Source organism: Eubalaena glacialis, chromosome 9 (genome assembly GCF_028564815.1).
Source record: "Eubalaena glacialis isolate mEubGla1 chromosome 9, mEubGla1.1.hap2.+ XY, whole genome shotgun sequence".
NCBI classification, from domain to species: Eukaryota; Metazoa; Chordata; class Mammalia; order Artiodactyla; family Balaenidae; genus Eubalaena; species Eubalaena glacialis.
In genome coordinates, this window is record NC_083724.1 from 57,176,298 (window position 1) to 57,190,562 (window position 14,265).

The 14,265-nt window shown below is 37.3% G+C and overlaps 1 protein-coding gene across 8 annotated transcripts in view; it reads left to right on the forward strand.

Moving 5' to 3' along the window:
• RIC1 (RIC1 homolog, RAB6A GEF complex partner 1) overlaps positions 1–14,265 on the forward strand; it is a 164,366-nt gene that overhangs the window by 117,232 nt on the left and 32,869 nt on the right. For 6 of the 8 annotated variants that reach the window (XR_009702088.1, XM_061200396.1, XM_061200397.1 and 3 more), the window contains 10 exons: positions 592–630; positions 954–1,064; positions 1,912–2,001; positions 2,623–2,783; positions 3,735–3,870; positions 8,285–8,401; positions 8,896–9,624; positions 11,249–11,407; positions 11,490–11,626; positions 13,207–13,493. Coding sequence is in view for 7 of the 8 variants with exons in the window: in XM_061200396.1 (XP_061056379.1) it covers positions 592–630; positions 954–1,064; positions 1,912–2,001; positions 2,623–2,783; positions 3,735–3,870; positions 8,285–8,401; positions 8,896–9,624; positions 11,249–11,407; positions 11,490–11,626; positions 13,207–13,493 (1,966 nt within the window). In the remaining variant the exon portion in view is untranslated. The remainder of the gene's footprint in view (positions 1–591; positions 631–953; positions 1,065–1,911; positions 2,002–2,622; positions 2,784–3,734; positions 3,871–8,284; positions 8,402–8,895; positions 9,625–11,248; positions 11,408–11,489; positions 11,627–13,206; positions 13,494–14,265) is intronic. The other 2 variants (XM_061200400.1, XM_061200403.1) reach the window with 2 other exon arrangements.

Below are 14,265 nucleotides of genomic sequence, written 5' to 3' on the forward strand. Positions count from 1 at the left end.
ACGGGCTTAGTTGCTCCGCAGCATGTGGGATCTTCCTGGACCAGGGCTCGAACCCGTGTCTCCTGCATTGGCAGGCAGATTCTCAACCACTGCGCCACCAGGGAAGCCCTGGGAGCACTTTTTAAAAAACAATTTATTTTATTTTTGGCTGTGTTGGGTCTTCGTTGCTGCGTGCGGGCTTTCACTAGTTGCGGCGAGCGGGGGCTACTCTTCGTTGCGGTGCGCGGGCTTCTCATTGCGGTGGCTTCTCTTGTTGTGGAGCACGGGCTCTAGGCGCGTGGCCTTCAGTAATTGCAGCATGCGGGCTCAGTAGTTGTGGCTCGCAGGCTCTAGAGTGCAGGCTCAGTAGTTGTGGCGCACGGGCTTAGTTGCTCCGCGGCATGTGGGATCTTCCCGGACCAGGGCTCAAACCTGTGTCCCCTGCATTGGCAGGCGGATTCTTAACCACTGCGCCACCAGGGAAGCCCTATTTGGGAGCACTTTAAACATTACAGGAAAATTAATCTCATATTATGATGTTAATGCTTTTACGTGCTTTACTTTTAAATACATTTCAGAAGTCTTACCAAATTGATGTGTTATTTTCTATAGATTTCCAGCACCTATCTAGAGAGCAATTGGCCTATACGGGTGAGTTATTTGTTACTTTGTTGGTGTTAACTTTCATTGGATAGCATTTGCTGCAAGAGGTATTCTGGGAATTGAGCCTTTCAGTGGGTGCATTGATAAAAGTAAAATTTCAGTACTTGCTTCCTTGTACATTGTTAGTGTAAATCTATAATTTGGTCAAATGTAACATGTATAAATATTAAGATTTTTGAATTTAGCATTTTATATTTAATTCTCTTAGCAAATGTTTATTAATAGTCTGCTTGCCTGACATAATCCTCAGCTCTTTACGCCTAATTAAAAAACTCAAGGAAGAGCTCTTAATTTTTTTTTTTTTTAATCAGTTTTCAGCTATTGATAAGCTCGGACAGAATATTGCTGTGGTTGGCAAGTTTGGTTTTGCACATTACTCTTTACTCACCAAAAAATGGAAGCTTTTTGGAAACATTACCCAGGTTAGTCTTTTTGAAATTAAAAACCTATTTCTCAAAGTATGAGAGAACTACAATATGAAATAAGTATAAAGTAAACCACTGTTTACTTATTAAAAAGTAAAATCAAATATTAAAAAATGACACTGGATTATATCTAAGGGTCAGTTCTGATAAAGTACTTGATATTTGATAAAAGATTTTGTATTGAGATAGTTGGTTTGTTTTTAATTCTTGTTAAGATCAGACACTATAATCCTGTAACTTGAGGATTTACTCTTACATTCCAGGTAGAGTTCATCAGATATGATCGGAATAAATCTCCACAAAATTTGAGATCATTCCCTGCTTGTCTGTGTATGACATAAATATTTGGGTAGCATACAAACATATGCAGTTGGATTTTGCAAGAATCAAATAGGAGGAAAAGAAGGAAGTTAACATTTAATAGGTGCCTACTGTGTACCAGGCACTTCCACATATGTTATCTCATTGTTCTTCATAACAACCCAATGAGAGCACTATTGTTACTCACCATTTTATAAAAGAGAAACTAAGATTCAGAGTCAAGCAGCTGATAAATGATAAAGCCAGAATTTAAACCAAGGTCTGTTGAATGTGTAATAATGATGCTACAGGTACCCAGTTATTTTGAATGATGTATTTTATGTCTTACAGAAATATTTATTTCTTCAAAATAGGATGTGAATCATTATGAATAAAGGCCCTAGAGTAATACTTAACTGTTGAGTGGGGTGGGAAGAGAGTAGAGCAGAAATAATTAGAGCTTTCATTGTCTGATTAGGAATATTTTACAAGTCTGTAACTGGCAGGAATAAATGTAAATATGTTTTTTATATTTTCTTTTAAGGAGCAAAATATGATTGTGACAGGTGGCTTAGCCTGGTGGAATGATTTTATTGTCCTTGCATGCTATAACATAAGTGATCATCAAGAAGAGGTATGTTTTTGTTTTCTCAGAAATAACAAGATTTTTACATTTTAAATATATTAAGCACAGTTTGGTTTTATATAAAAATAACCTATTGAAAATGAACAAAATGTTTTACTTTTTAATCAAGAATTTGGCATTTTTAACAAATGGGATTTTCATTTCAGGTTACTTAAAAATTTAAACGGATAATCAGGACTTCTGTGATAACTTTTTCTAAGGATTTTAGCCATTAGACATTCTCTATAAAGTTTGTAAATAATAAAAAATAGTTAAAAGTTGAGAAGTTTATAAAGATGGCTGTCCTTAGAGATTTATTAACTTTTTGATTTCTATATTTATTTTTTGAGAAACTACTGATCTCCTTGTATCAGGTCTAAATGTGCAGGTCTAAAAGGAGTATCTCATAATAGTACATCACAGTTTTGATCACGTCATCTTTTAGTTATTTGTAGAATGAGCCTACCCTGTCAAACTATAAACATCCATTTGTTATTAATGCTCAGATTAGTCTTTAACTCCTCTTACTTGAAAAAAGTCAGTAGATAAAAAAACAGCATGTCTAAAGTATTTAGTCATCCATGGTAGGTATCTTGTTTTTACAGTTTTCTTTATTTTTGTTTTCTATAGCTCAGAGTATACTTGAGAACGTCAAATCTGGACAATGCTTTTGCTCATGTCACCAAAACACAAGCAGAAACATTACTGCTTAGTGTCTTCCGGGACATGGTAATAGTATTTAGAGCCGACTGTTCAATATGCCTTTACAGTATTGAAAGAAAACCTGATGGGTAAGTATATAACATGTGACAGGTCACTTTTTGCTCCTATTTATCATGTTTCCTCTGTAGTTTTTATTTCTCAAAACAGTTATTCTAATTTTATATTTAGTTTCCTTTGTTTTAGGAGTTAAAAAAGCAAGGAATTTTAATTAGTGATATTCATATAGTAGTTATTTTTTAGCTACCAAAATAAATAAAGAGCCTGTACCAACTTCTTCAGCTAATCTTACTGGACTCATTTGAAAAAAATCTAGTTCGGGATGGGGTAAAGCTTTAAATACTAATTTTTTTTCACAATCTTGAAAACAAGTGGTTACTAACTATCCTGGTGTTCTAGAAACTTGGGGAAATTTGTAGGAGTTTACAGCTTTAAGGTCTTAGGAAGCAGGAACTTGGAAGACTCATTAATAGTTTCACTGAGCTAGATGGCTGTAGTCTGGGAAAGGAAAAACTGTCAGACCTGTTTGAGCTGTGTGTTGCCTATATTCTTGGCATCTGGCTGGCTTGCGGCGTTTAGACCATTCTTCTTGAGTTTTATTTTGTTCTCAAATGGTTTTTGTTTCTTTTTTTAAACAGCTATGAAGTGCATATTTGCTGAAGTAGCTTATAATTGAGGAGTAATATAAAAATAAAAATTAACAAATCTACTAGCCTCAGAATGCATGTCTTTCTCAACCAACTATTTCTCAACTGACTAAGCTATTCCTATAGCTTCTTCCCAGTTTATTTCTTCCTTTCTACATCTTACTCCTTTTTTTCCCTCCCTCATTTCCAGATGTGTTCTTGGGTGCCACAACCTTGTTGGTCTGCTGCTTAAAGGATACTTGGGGAGGAGAAAATGATAGGTAGAAGGCATTTGGGCCCATAAACATAAAATCTCATACTATTAGTAGTGGAAAAGGAAAAAAACCTCGTTAGCATTGTTGTTGAGGTGTATGGGTTTCTTTCTCTTTTTTGCAGTCCAAATACTGCTGGTATTCAAGTTCTTCAGGAAGTCTCCATGTCACGCTACATTCCTCACCCTTTCCTGGTAGTATCTGTCACTCTGACATCAGTGAGTACAGAGAATGGAATCACCTTGAAAATGCCACAGCAGGTACCATTCTATTATCAGAGCTCTTTAGAGTTTTCATTTCAGTCTTTTGTGTTTTAATTTGATGTTAGGAACTGTTTATTTGTTCAGCAAATACATACTAAATAAATGTCTAGAATTTGCCTTGCATGAAGATCCTGGGTTACAGTGGCAAACTAAACAAACATGGTTTCTGCTCATACTATAAAGAAATAATTACATACATAATTAATTACAGTTGTGATGTGTGTACCAAAAAGTAATATAGCTTACTGTGTATAACAAAAACCTGGAGTAGTCTAAGCAATCACAGAAGATTTCTATATCATTTAAATTGAAACCTGAAGAACAAGTGGCGGTTATCTAAGTAAGAAGGGGAATTTCAGGCAGAGGGAACGGTATTCAAAGGCCCATAGATAAGAGAGAACATGACGCATTCAGGGAATTGGAAGAAATTTCAGAGTGACTGGAACATAGTGTATGAGAGGATGAGAGTCTTATTGATAATACGGACTTTGGAGTTTGTCTTAAAGTCTAAAGCGTTTTAAGCTGGATGTTATTAGATCTAAGCTTTATAATGTTAGAAAAAACATTACAAAGGAGGAAAATGAAACAGAGTGGGACAGAACTGGATGTAGGGAGAGCAGCTGAAAGGCCATTGTAATGATCTAGGTGAATGGTGTCTGTGGCCTGAACTTGGGTAGGGAAAAGAAGATGGAAAGAAATGGAAGGAATATGACATATAGAGGACTCCATGATTAGTTAATTATGAGCAAAGAGAAGGGATAATCCCATAGCTTCTGGTTAAAGTAGCTGTGTAGGTAGCAGTGTCACCAGGACCCAGGTATTATAACTTTCTATTCCAAGCCTCCTTCCATTACACCACTGATTTCCACACTTCATGTCAATGTGGAACCCATTTTCAAAGGAAAGTTCTGGGTGGATTTATTTGTCATCCCTGTCTGCCCAGTCTGTCTTTTACTTCCTATTAAGGCACTTCCACTGAGTGCCTTTAAAATACAGGTCCCATTTTTCTCTGCAAACTCTATTTCATGTAACAAGATAGTCCTAGTTGATAAGAGGAAGTTATCTTTTACAGAAGAACTCCAGCTAAAAGATATGGAAGGAATGTAAGAATTTAAGAATCACGATTTTGCAGCCCGTGAAGAAATGAGTGATTTAGGCAGTGATCATGGGATGAAACCAGTGAAAGGTTGATGGGAACTTTACAATGAAGGTATCAAGTTGTCATGCCCAAGCCTTATTAATCAATTTTAGCGTCACTAAAAGTGGGAGAACCAGATGTGGCATGCTTCCTGGGGTGAAGCAACCTGAAGTTCACGTGAAGAATTACTAGCAAAAACATTGAGCCTGATCTGAATCAAGCTTCTAGAGTCATCTTCTATTCACAGAAAATACAGGGAAAGAGGTTTAGTTTAATAATATTCTATAGGAAAGCTGCAGGTCAATAATGTGGGGGAAAAAAGAAAAGATTCTTCTAAATAAGACTTTAGAGCTATAACAACAAAATGCATGCGTAAGTTCATTTGTATCTTGATTCAAATAGGCTATATATAAAAAGACACTGTTAAAACAATTTGCAATATTTAAGTGTGAACTAAGGAATAGTTGTAAGTTTTATTACATTTAGATGTGATATTGGCATTGTGATTATATAAGCAAATATCCATATATTTTAGAGATGCCTATTAAATGTATAGGGGTAAAATGGCATGGTATCTTCTTTTAAAATGCTTTGGCAAAATAAGTAAAAAGAAAAGAGGGATAGGTGGAGCAAACCTTGATAATTGTGAATCTGGATGATGGGAATAAGGGGGGGCTGTTTGTTGTACATTTTACGTACTTTTGATCATGTTTGAAGTCATATTAGAAAAAAAAGGAGGACTCTTTGTATATCCTAGATATAGTAGGCAATCAGTGGCATCAGTAATACTGGGTGCCCCATTTTAAGAGGGCCCTTTACAAAGAGGAGATACCTAACTTGGTAAAGAGCAGATTAAGAAGTAAGTTGAAATATAATAGGAAATAGACTGATTACATCTTGCACAGAGGGAAGACCAAGATTTAAAGCAAAGCAAGTCTTGATTTAACAACAAAAAACTAGCAGTAAGAACTGTTCAACAGTAAGGTGGCCTTCATTCAGGAGAGAGGTGAGCACCTTGTCTCTGAAGCTCCCAATGAGAATTATCTACCAGGGATTTTTTAGGGTAAGAGATGGTATGTTGGGTTCCTTCAAATTTAGGATTTTGAGGATACACGTAGTCCCTGCTTGTATGTTAACAGTCAGTGTCTGAGAAGTTCATTAAAGTTGCCTGAGAGGGCTGTCTTGATCACCAGTTCTTACATATTGTAATATTATCAGTAGAAAATGTTGACTGCATGTAGAGTTGAAGGAAAAAAAAGAATTTTGCTTTTTTAAAAAATGAAGTAGTATAAAATGTGAATTTACCATCTTAAAACTTAAAAGTGGTCATTTATGAACATTAATCAGATTTTAGTGAACTTCAGTAAATGCTCTGTAGGTCTTTTGAAGTGTTTGAGGAGTTTGTCCCTATGCCAGTCCCCAAACAGTCATACTGTTTGATTCTTGGCATTGCATATTCATTTTCCTTTTTCCTCTACTCTCTAGCGCTTATAATTCCCACGTAGCTTTTAAATTCCATTTTTCCTTCTCTTACCTCTAAGTTATTTGCTTTTTCTCGTGTGTTAGGGACCGATGTTCAATTTTTAGTTTTCATGTCATTATGTGCTAAGTGGGGAAATGAAGATTTCTTTCCAAATAAAATTCTTGAGTTTTGTGACAGTTGCTTGGAGGTTTTGTAGGGTTTATTTTTTAAATTCCTACTTTGTAAATTAACAGCAGTTCATATCATGCTTACTACCTACCTGGATATGATCTAAAGCAAAAAAGAATAACAAAGTCTGTGAGTATTCTGTACCCTTTTGCCATTTCTTTATACACAATCCCTTGTGTCTTAGAGCAGTGCAAAAGAGCATTTCATGTATCTGAGTATTTTTTGCAAGTAGAATACATAGGGTGATGGTTGTTTTCTTGACCAAACCCTAAATGATATCAGCAGCTTAAATTCATCCAGCCAGCAAGAGTCAAAGCTGGGACATAATCCACGTCTTCTGAATAATCATCCTTTCCTTCTTAAAACTCTTTCCTTCTTTGGTTTGTGACATCATGCTCTATTCCTCTTCTTGCCTTCAAAAGCTTAGACAATGGCCCTCTGCTCTTTTGCCTCCCATATACTTTGCCTCAGAAAACTCATCTGTTTCCTTCAGTTTACCAGCTTTACCTTTATGGTTATGATTCTGGTATTCATCTCCAGTTTAGTCATCTCTCACAATGTTTTTACTTGAAAGTCTTAAGATTCTAATTTAAAATGGGCAATAGAAGGAAACTCTTCAGTTTCCCTTCCCTAAACTGTTTTCTCCTCCTAACTTCTATCAGTGGCAACTGCAACTTCTCTAGCACCTCACCTAGATTTAGTTCCCTGAAATCATCTTTGATTCAGCTTTCTTTTTCTACCCTTCATGTCTAGAATATACGTAAGCTTTTGTTTTGTTTTGTTTTAATCAAAATGCTTTTTCCTCTTTACAAGTGAAAGTGGCTTGATGTCTGAGATTCATTTCAAAAGTGCTCCTGAAACTTAAAGCTGGGTGATAGCGTTCAATGAAAATCATTATACTAGGTTCTCTACTTTGGGGTTTGATTGAAATTTTCCGTAATAAAAAGGCAGACTATTTCCTTCATTCTTGAAGTCACCACCCGTGATGTCTTCCTCTCCTCAGTAATCCATCCTGAATAACTTAGAATTTTTAATAACTCCCTTATTCAAGGACCATACATAGTGGCTTATTTCCTGCTATATTTTTACCTGACTTTCCAAGCCCTCTTTGAAGGTCTGTTACCATCAGCATTTTTTCTCATAATATCCCTAATTTAGCCAGATTGTTCTCACTTTCCCAGTAGAACTATTTTATCCTACCTCCATGTCGTTTATATTGCTTTCTTCAACTAAAGTACCAACGCTTTTTCTCCCACCCATGTATGTTAACCTCACCCTGCAAGTCCCACCTCATCCTTTAAGCCCTGTCTAGCTGTGCCTGCCAGGTCACTGAAGCGATGTCTCATTTTTATGAACTTCTGAAGGTCTCTTAGTTTTTCCAGGATAATTCAGCTCTGCCCTCCATTTTATGTTCACTTGCATTGGTCATTAATTACATTGTGTTAAGCTTGTTCTACCCTAGCCAGACAGCTCCTTGTACTTCCACAGAGCCTAGCAGAATGCCTGTACATAGTGCACACTCAATATTGTTGTTTGTTTAACCTGTAACCCTTGTGCATTGGTGGGGGAAATGCTGAAAACACAGCTATTAATTTCTATGAATACAATTTCTTTTCTTTCAGGCTCGTGATGCAGAGAGCATTATGCTAAATCTTGCAGGGCAGCTCATCATGATGCAGAGGGACAGGTCAGGCCCTCAGATCCGGGAGAAGGACAGTAACCCTAGCCAAAGGAAACTTGTGAGTAAAGTGCAAGTCATTTAAAACGTTAAGAATGTATGGGAGGAGGATGAAGGAATAAAAGAATTTAAGAGGAGAGTATTATCTTGTGATTTGGAAAGTGAGTAAGTACATAAAGTAAGTCTTAAGCCTCTGGGTACAAGACTGTTTGTGAAGGGTGGAAGATAAGGTCCTAAAATGATAATAAAATACTCTGTATGCCAGATGTTACTGCTTAGGCATTATTATTTACAAATTCTAATGGAAAAACAGGATAAATTGGTGAAGTTCCTTGGGGTGTGGGGGGGGTGTTCTTTTGGGTTTTTTTTAGATTTAAATACACATACTTTGAAAGTCAGGGTACTATTATTAACTCTGACTCTAAATAAATTCCCCTAATTTTCCCCAAAATTTATACTATCATTTTGAAAGACTTGGGAAACTAGTACCTAGGAAAACTTACGAATCTACAAATTTAATAGGGAAAAAACTGATTTCTGTCTCTCCTTCTCCAGCTGCCATTCTGTCCTCCTGTTGTACTAGCCCAGTCTGTTGAAAATGTCTGGACCACGTGTCGAGCAAATAAACAAAAGCGTCACCTTTTGGAGGCCCTCTGGCTGAGCTGTGGGGGTTCAGGGATGAAAGTTTGGCTCCCCCTCTTCCCTAGGGATCACCGCAAGCCCCATTCCTTCCTGTCCCAGCGGATCATGCTGCCTTTCCACATAAATATCTACCCCCTGGCTGTTCTGTTTGAAGATGCATTAGTCCTTGGTGCTGTCAATGACACTGTACTCTATGATTCTTTGTATACTCGGAACAGTGCTAGGGAACAGCTGGAGGTGCTCTTCCCTTTCTGTGTTGTGGAGAGAACCTCTCAGATCTACCTCCACCACATTCTACGTCAGCTGCTGGTGAGGAACCTTGGGGAACAAGCCTTGCTCTTAGCCCAGTCCTGTGCTGCGTTACCTTACTTTCCTCACGTGCTGGAGCTCATGCTCCATGAAGTGCTGGAAGAAGAAGCTACCTCACGGGAGCCCATTCCCGACCCTCTGCTTCCCACTGTGGCAAAATTTATCACCGAGTTCCCACTCTTCCTGCAGACAGTTGTTCATTGTGCCAGGAAGACTGAATATGCCCTGTGGAATTACCTTTTTGCAGCTGTTGGAAACCCCAAGGACTTGTTTGAGGAATGTCTGATGGCTCAGGATTTGGATACTGCTGCCTCGTACCTTATTATTTTACAGGTAACAATTCTCTTCTTACAAAGGTATAAGAATTATTGAGCGTAAACCTAGAGGAAAAGGAAGGCAAATGTCCTGTGTTGGCACTGTGATTGTGTTTAAAGAACTATTACAGTCATGTTTTCTGTTCAGTTTTTATCTTTCCTTTTGAAGAACTCAATCTTACCATATGATGGCAGAAAATTTCTTTACTATCATAAAGTAACATTGCAGGGTTGTGTTTTTTTTAATCCTGTTTGTCCATAAATAGGCCTAAAACAAATTAATGAGTTTACAGTATTATTTTGAATAATACTGAAGAAGCGTATGTATACATATATGTATGTATATACATATAGTGTATCATAGTACATATAATGATATGCACATATTACATAAGATTATTGAAATATTGTATAAGAAACATAATAATAAAGAATTATTTTGAATATCAGTGGGTTTGTCTGAGCCCTCCACAATAATCTCTCTCCTTATAGCGTGGAATTGCTGAGGGGATTCTGATTAGAACGTGGGTTATAATAGAGTACCTTATGTTAGGCTCCCCATAGCAAGCAGGGAAGACCCAAACCTGCTGCAGTAATTACACAGTTTTTCTCAAAATAATGGGTTCTTTGAGACTCTTGAAAATTTGTTTCATTATACATTTGACAAAAGGGCTTGATAGTTTGTTTTCTTATTAGTCTGATGTGAATTTGATAGGTTACATTTAAAAGTTCTTTAAAATTACTGCAGAGTTGTTTTCATTGATTAAAGAAGCTAACCATAAACCTGGTTTGAAATTCTGCCTGAAGCAGTTTTCCTGTCAGTTTATTTGCTTCATGGCAACTGATTGAAACCAGAGGGGATGTTTAGGCAGAAGCTGGGTGGCCCTGAGATTCTGTGATTCCTTGGGTATTCTTAAAAGGCCACAGAGTCATTAAAACAAACAATAAATGCAGCTGTTTTTTGTTTTAGGTCACTCCTTAGACTTCCAGTGATCTCCCAAGCAATGGAATTAGAAACTTGATCAGAATTCCTAAGTTGATGTGGATTGACAGATAATAATTACAGTTGAACTTGCCTGTTAGGCACCTTTCCATGAAGGCCAAGGCAAGCAGCAAGTTTAAATTTGTGAAAAAATTACAGAGAATGCTCATTGTGTAGCAGGACTACATACTATTTGCCAAAGCAAAGATTTTTTTTTTAGTCACATTCTCAGAAAACTCTCTGTCGCAGGAAATAGACCTGAGCTTTTTTGGAGTCAGGGAGACAAATTTATATTCTTTTCTGTTGATCTTCAACAAGTTATTTAACTCAGTTTTCTCATCTGTAAAATGGGAATGATATACATATTTTGAGAGTCACTAGGAGAAATGAAAGAATGTATGTAAGGTTTATGTAAGATATCTGGCAATAATGGGAGTTCAAGAAATCATAAATTATATTACACCAGCAGAGTATTTGCCTCACTTTTCCTTGTATGGTACTTTTTAATGCTTCTTTTAATTTTACTGTTAAACTATCCCCATTGTTGTAGCTGCATTACTTCTCTGGGTTTAGGGAACTGTGGAGATAAAGAATTGCTTATATCTTCCCAAGTCATTTATAGTATAAAAAGAATTCTTGTCTTCCTTGGTTGTTCTTCTAGAACATGGAAGTCCCAGCAGTAAGTAGGCAACATGCCACCCTTCTGTTCAACACAGCCCTGGAACAAAGCAAGTGGGACCTGTGTCGACACATGATTCGATTTCTTAAAGCCATTGGCTCTGGAGAATCTGAGACGCCTCCATCCACACCTACAGCTCAGGTTAGTTGCAGAATTGCACAGCTTCTCTAGGCCATTACACCCACGTGACATCTTCCTCTAACTGTACGGTGTGTAATCATAGGAACCCAGTTCAAGTGGTGGATTTGAGTTCTTCAGGAATCGAAGCATCAGTTTATCCCAGTCAGCTGAAAATGTTCCTGCTAGTAAATTCAGCTTACAGAAAACACTAAGTATGCCGTCTGGCCCTTCTGGAAAAAGGTAAAAGAATGAAGAGCCGTTACTGGTTTTAGGGCATTCTGCGACACATTGCATTTCAGGGTATTTGTAAAATTGCATCTTGGGAAAACAACTATTTGATCCAATTGCAATTCCTTTTTACATTCCCAAAAGGCTTCCCTTTTTTCTTTCTCCAAAGTTCACTTCTTTATTCTTTGTACAGTTTCTGCCCTTTGTACTGGAGTAGATCTTGGTGTGCCCATGCTGAATGCCACTAACTTTAAATTACCTCTGATAATAGAGGACCAGAATAAAAAGGAAGATAGATAAATCTGCAGATAATTCAAAAGCCTTCTTACAGTCAGCAGTTTTACCCTTCTTTCCAACTATACCTCTTGACAAAAAGTAAAATTTAGTTCTCATGTACTTCACTCTCCTGTGACTCTTTTGAGTGGAGAAGTCATTAAACAGTGGAAGCCAAAAAGAATTGTATCCTGGAGCCTGAAACCTACATTACACATAGATGGGTTATTGTCTCCTGAGAGGTAACTATGAACTCATACTGAACGTTATAAAATAGAATTTCCTCCGTTTTGTGAGGTCCTTGTATTCCTTCCTGTGTTATTTGGTTCTGTGTGTATTCTTACTACAGTGCCTGACACATAGTGAAAGCTTATTGAACATCTTTTATTGTGATGTTTTACTGCTTTTTCTTATCACAGCCATTAATACAGCCCCATTCCCAGCACGCACACACAAACACACACAGTCATGGGCTATAAACAAGTTAAATGCAACCATGGAGGATTGTAAACAGTTGCCAGGCAAACAGTAGCTTCTCAGCCATGCCCTGAATTTAAAAGGGCTGGCTAATATATAGTAAGCACTCACTATGTGCTAGGCACGGTTCTAAGCATTTCCATGTGTAGGTCTTTCAGTCCTTACAACAACAGCTCCATATGGGTAGATACTGTTCCGCATGACACAGGTGAAAAACAGAGGCCCAGAAAAATAAACTTGCTTTTGTTCGTACAACTAATGTGTGGCAGAGCCAAGATCTGAATCCAGGCAGTCCTGCTCCAGTACTGCCTCTTGCTGAAAGCACCCCGTCACCCAGTGACCAAACCAGTTATACCACATCAGTTCATGTGAATAAGGGACAATAGACTATATTTAGCAGTTAATTTTTAAAAATCCGTTTTGTTTTTCTGTGTCTGTAAAACTCACATTAAGAGACTTCATTTCACTTTGCTTCTCTCTCGATAGTTTCTTTGATCTGATCTTCCCTCTTTTCATTGGTCTTTTCAAATACAGCATTTATTTGCTCCCTTTCTTTCCTTTATCCAGCCACCATCCTCTTCCTGGTTTGACTTTTGTCAGTCTCCTGTTTTTTCCTATTCTATGTTTTCATTATGCAAATATGTTTTAAGAGGCTACTATGATCCAGGTATTGTTTAATAGATTGTGGTATCACATGGAGAAGCCCTAATACTTTATCTTCAATCAGAATTAGATCTTAGATGTCTTACCTCCTTGTCAGCGTTTTCAGTGCTACTTCATAAAAGTATTTGAAGTCCTCCAGTGAAGATTGTCCTGTAGCTTTCTTGTGTTCCCACTTACAGATGGAGCAAAGACAGTGACTGTGCTGAGAACATGTATATTGATATGATGCTCTGGAGACATGCCCGGCGTCTCTTAGAAGAAGTTCGGCTAAAGGATCTCGGCTGCTTTGCAGCCCAGCTGGGCTTTGAACTAATTAGTTGGCTATGCAAGGAACGTACCCGAGCTGCCCGAGTAGACAACTTTGTGTTAGCCCTGAAGAGACTCCACAAAGATTTCCTGTGGCCACTTCCCATCATCCCAGCTTCTTCTCTCAGTTCTCCTTTCAAAAATGGAAAATACCGCACAGGTAATGTAGGTTTTGTGTTACTTGTACGGGGAGGATTGTATTTTGCTCCAAATGTTTAGACATTTTGCTGTTAGTTGATATTCAAGGAAGTCTTCATTCCAAGGTCAGAACAGATAAAAGCTAACTTTTTGTGCATCACTTGGAACATCCACCATTTGACTAAGGATGTAAATAAAGTAGAACATATGTCTCTAGGTCTTATGACTTTGAAGTCTAATTTATAAATCCAACCAATTGTATCAGATGATCAACAAGTTGAGCATTTACTGAACATAGAAGCTACCACATTTTTTTTGTAGGAAGGAGTTATTAATCACAGACCTCAAAATAAGCTAAATTGTGACTTACCTGACAGGACTCATTCCAGAGAAATGGTAAAAATGCATCTTGAGAGCTTGGGCCATCTTCTAAATTAGGAGAGGACAAAGTGAAACTGTATTTTGATAAAAGAAAAAAGTTTTTTAGTTCAGGTCTTTTAAGGGAGACTGTTGTAATTATTATCACTTATGAAAATTCAAACAAAAACCTTTATTATGGCATTTGGAAGCTTCATGTCATGTTAAAACCAAGGAAAATCATTTAAAGATGAACAGAATAAAGTTTTGCCTAGTTCTAGGAAGATACATGATGATATAAGATGACTGCTGGGTGGCGTTATATAGTCAGTCCATTCTGTTACAGTCCCACATCCCTGGTTCAGTGGATGGATGATGCAGTGTAGGGACAGTAATTAGCTCTCAACTTTTAGTATTTGGGGTTGGTGAGGGAAGAG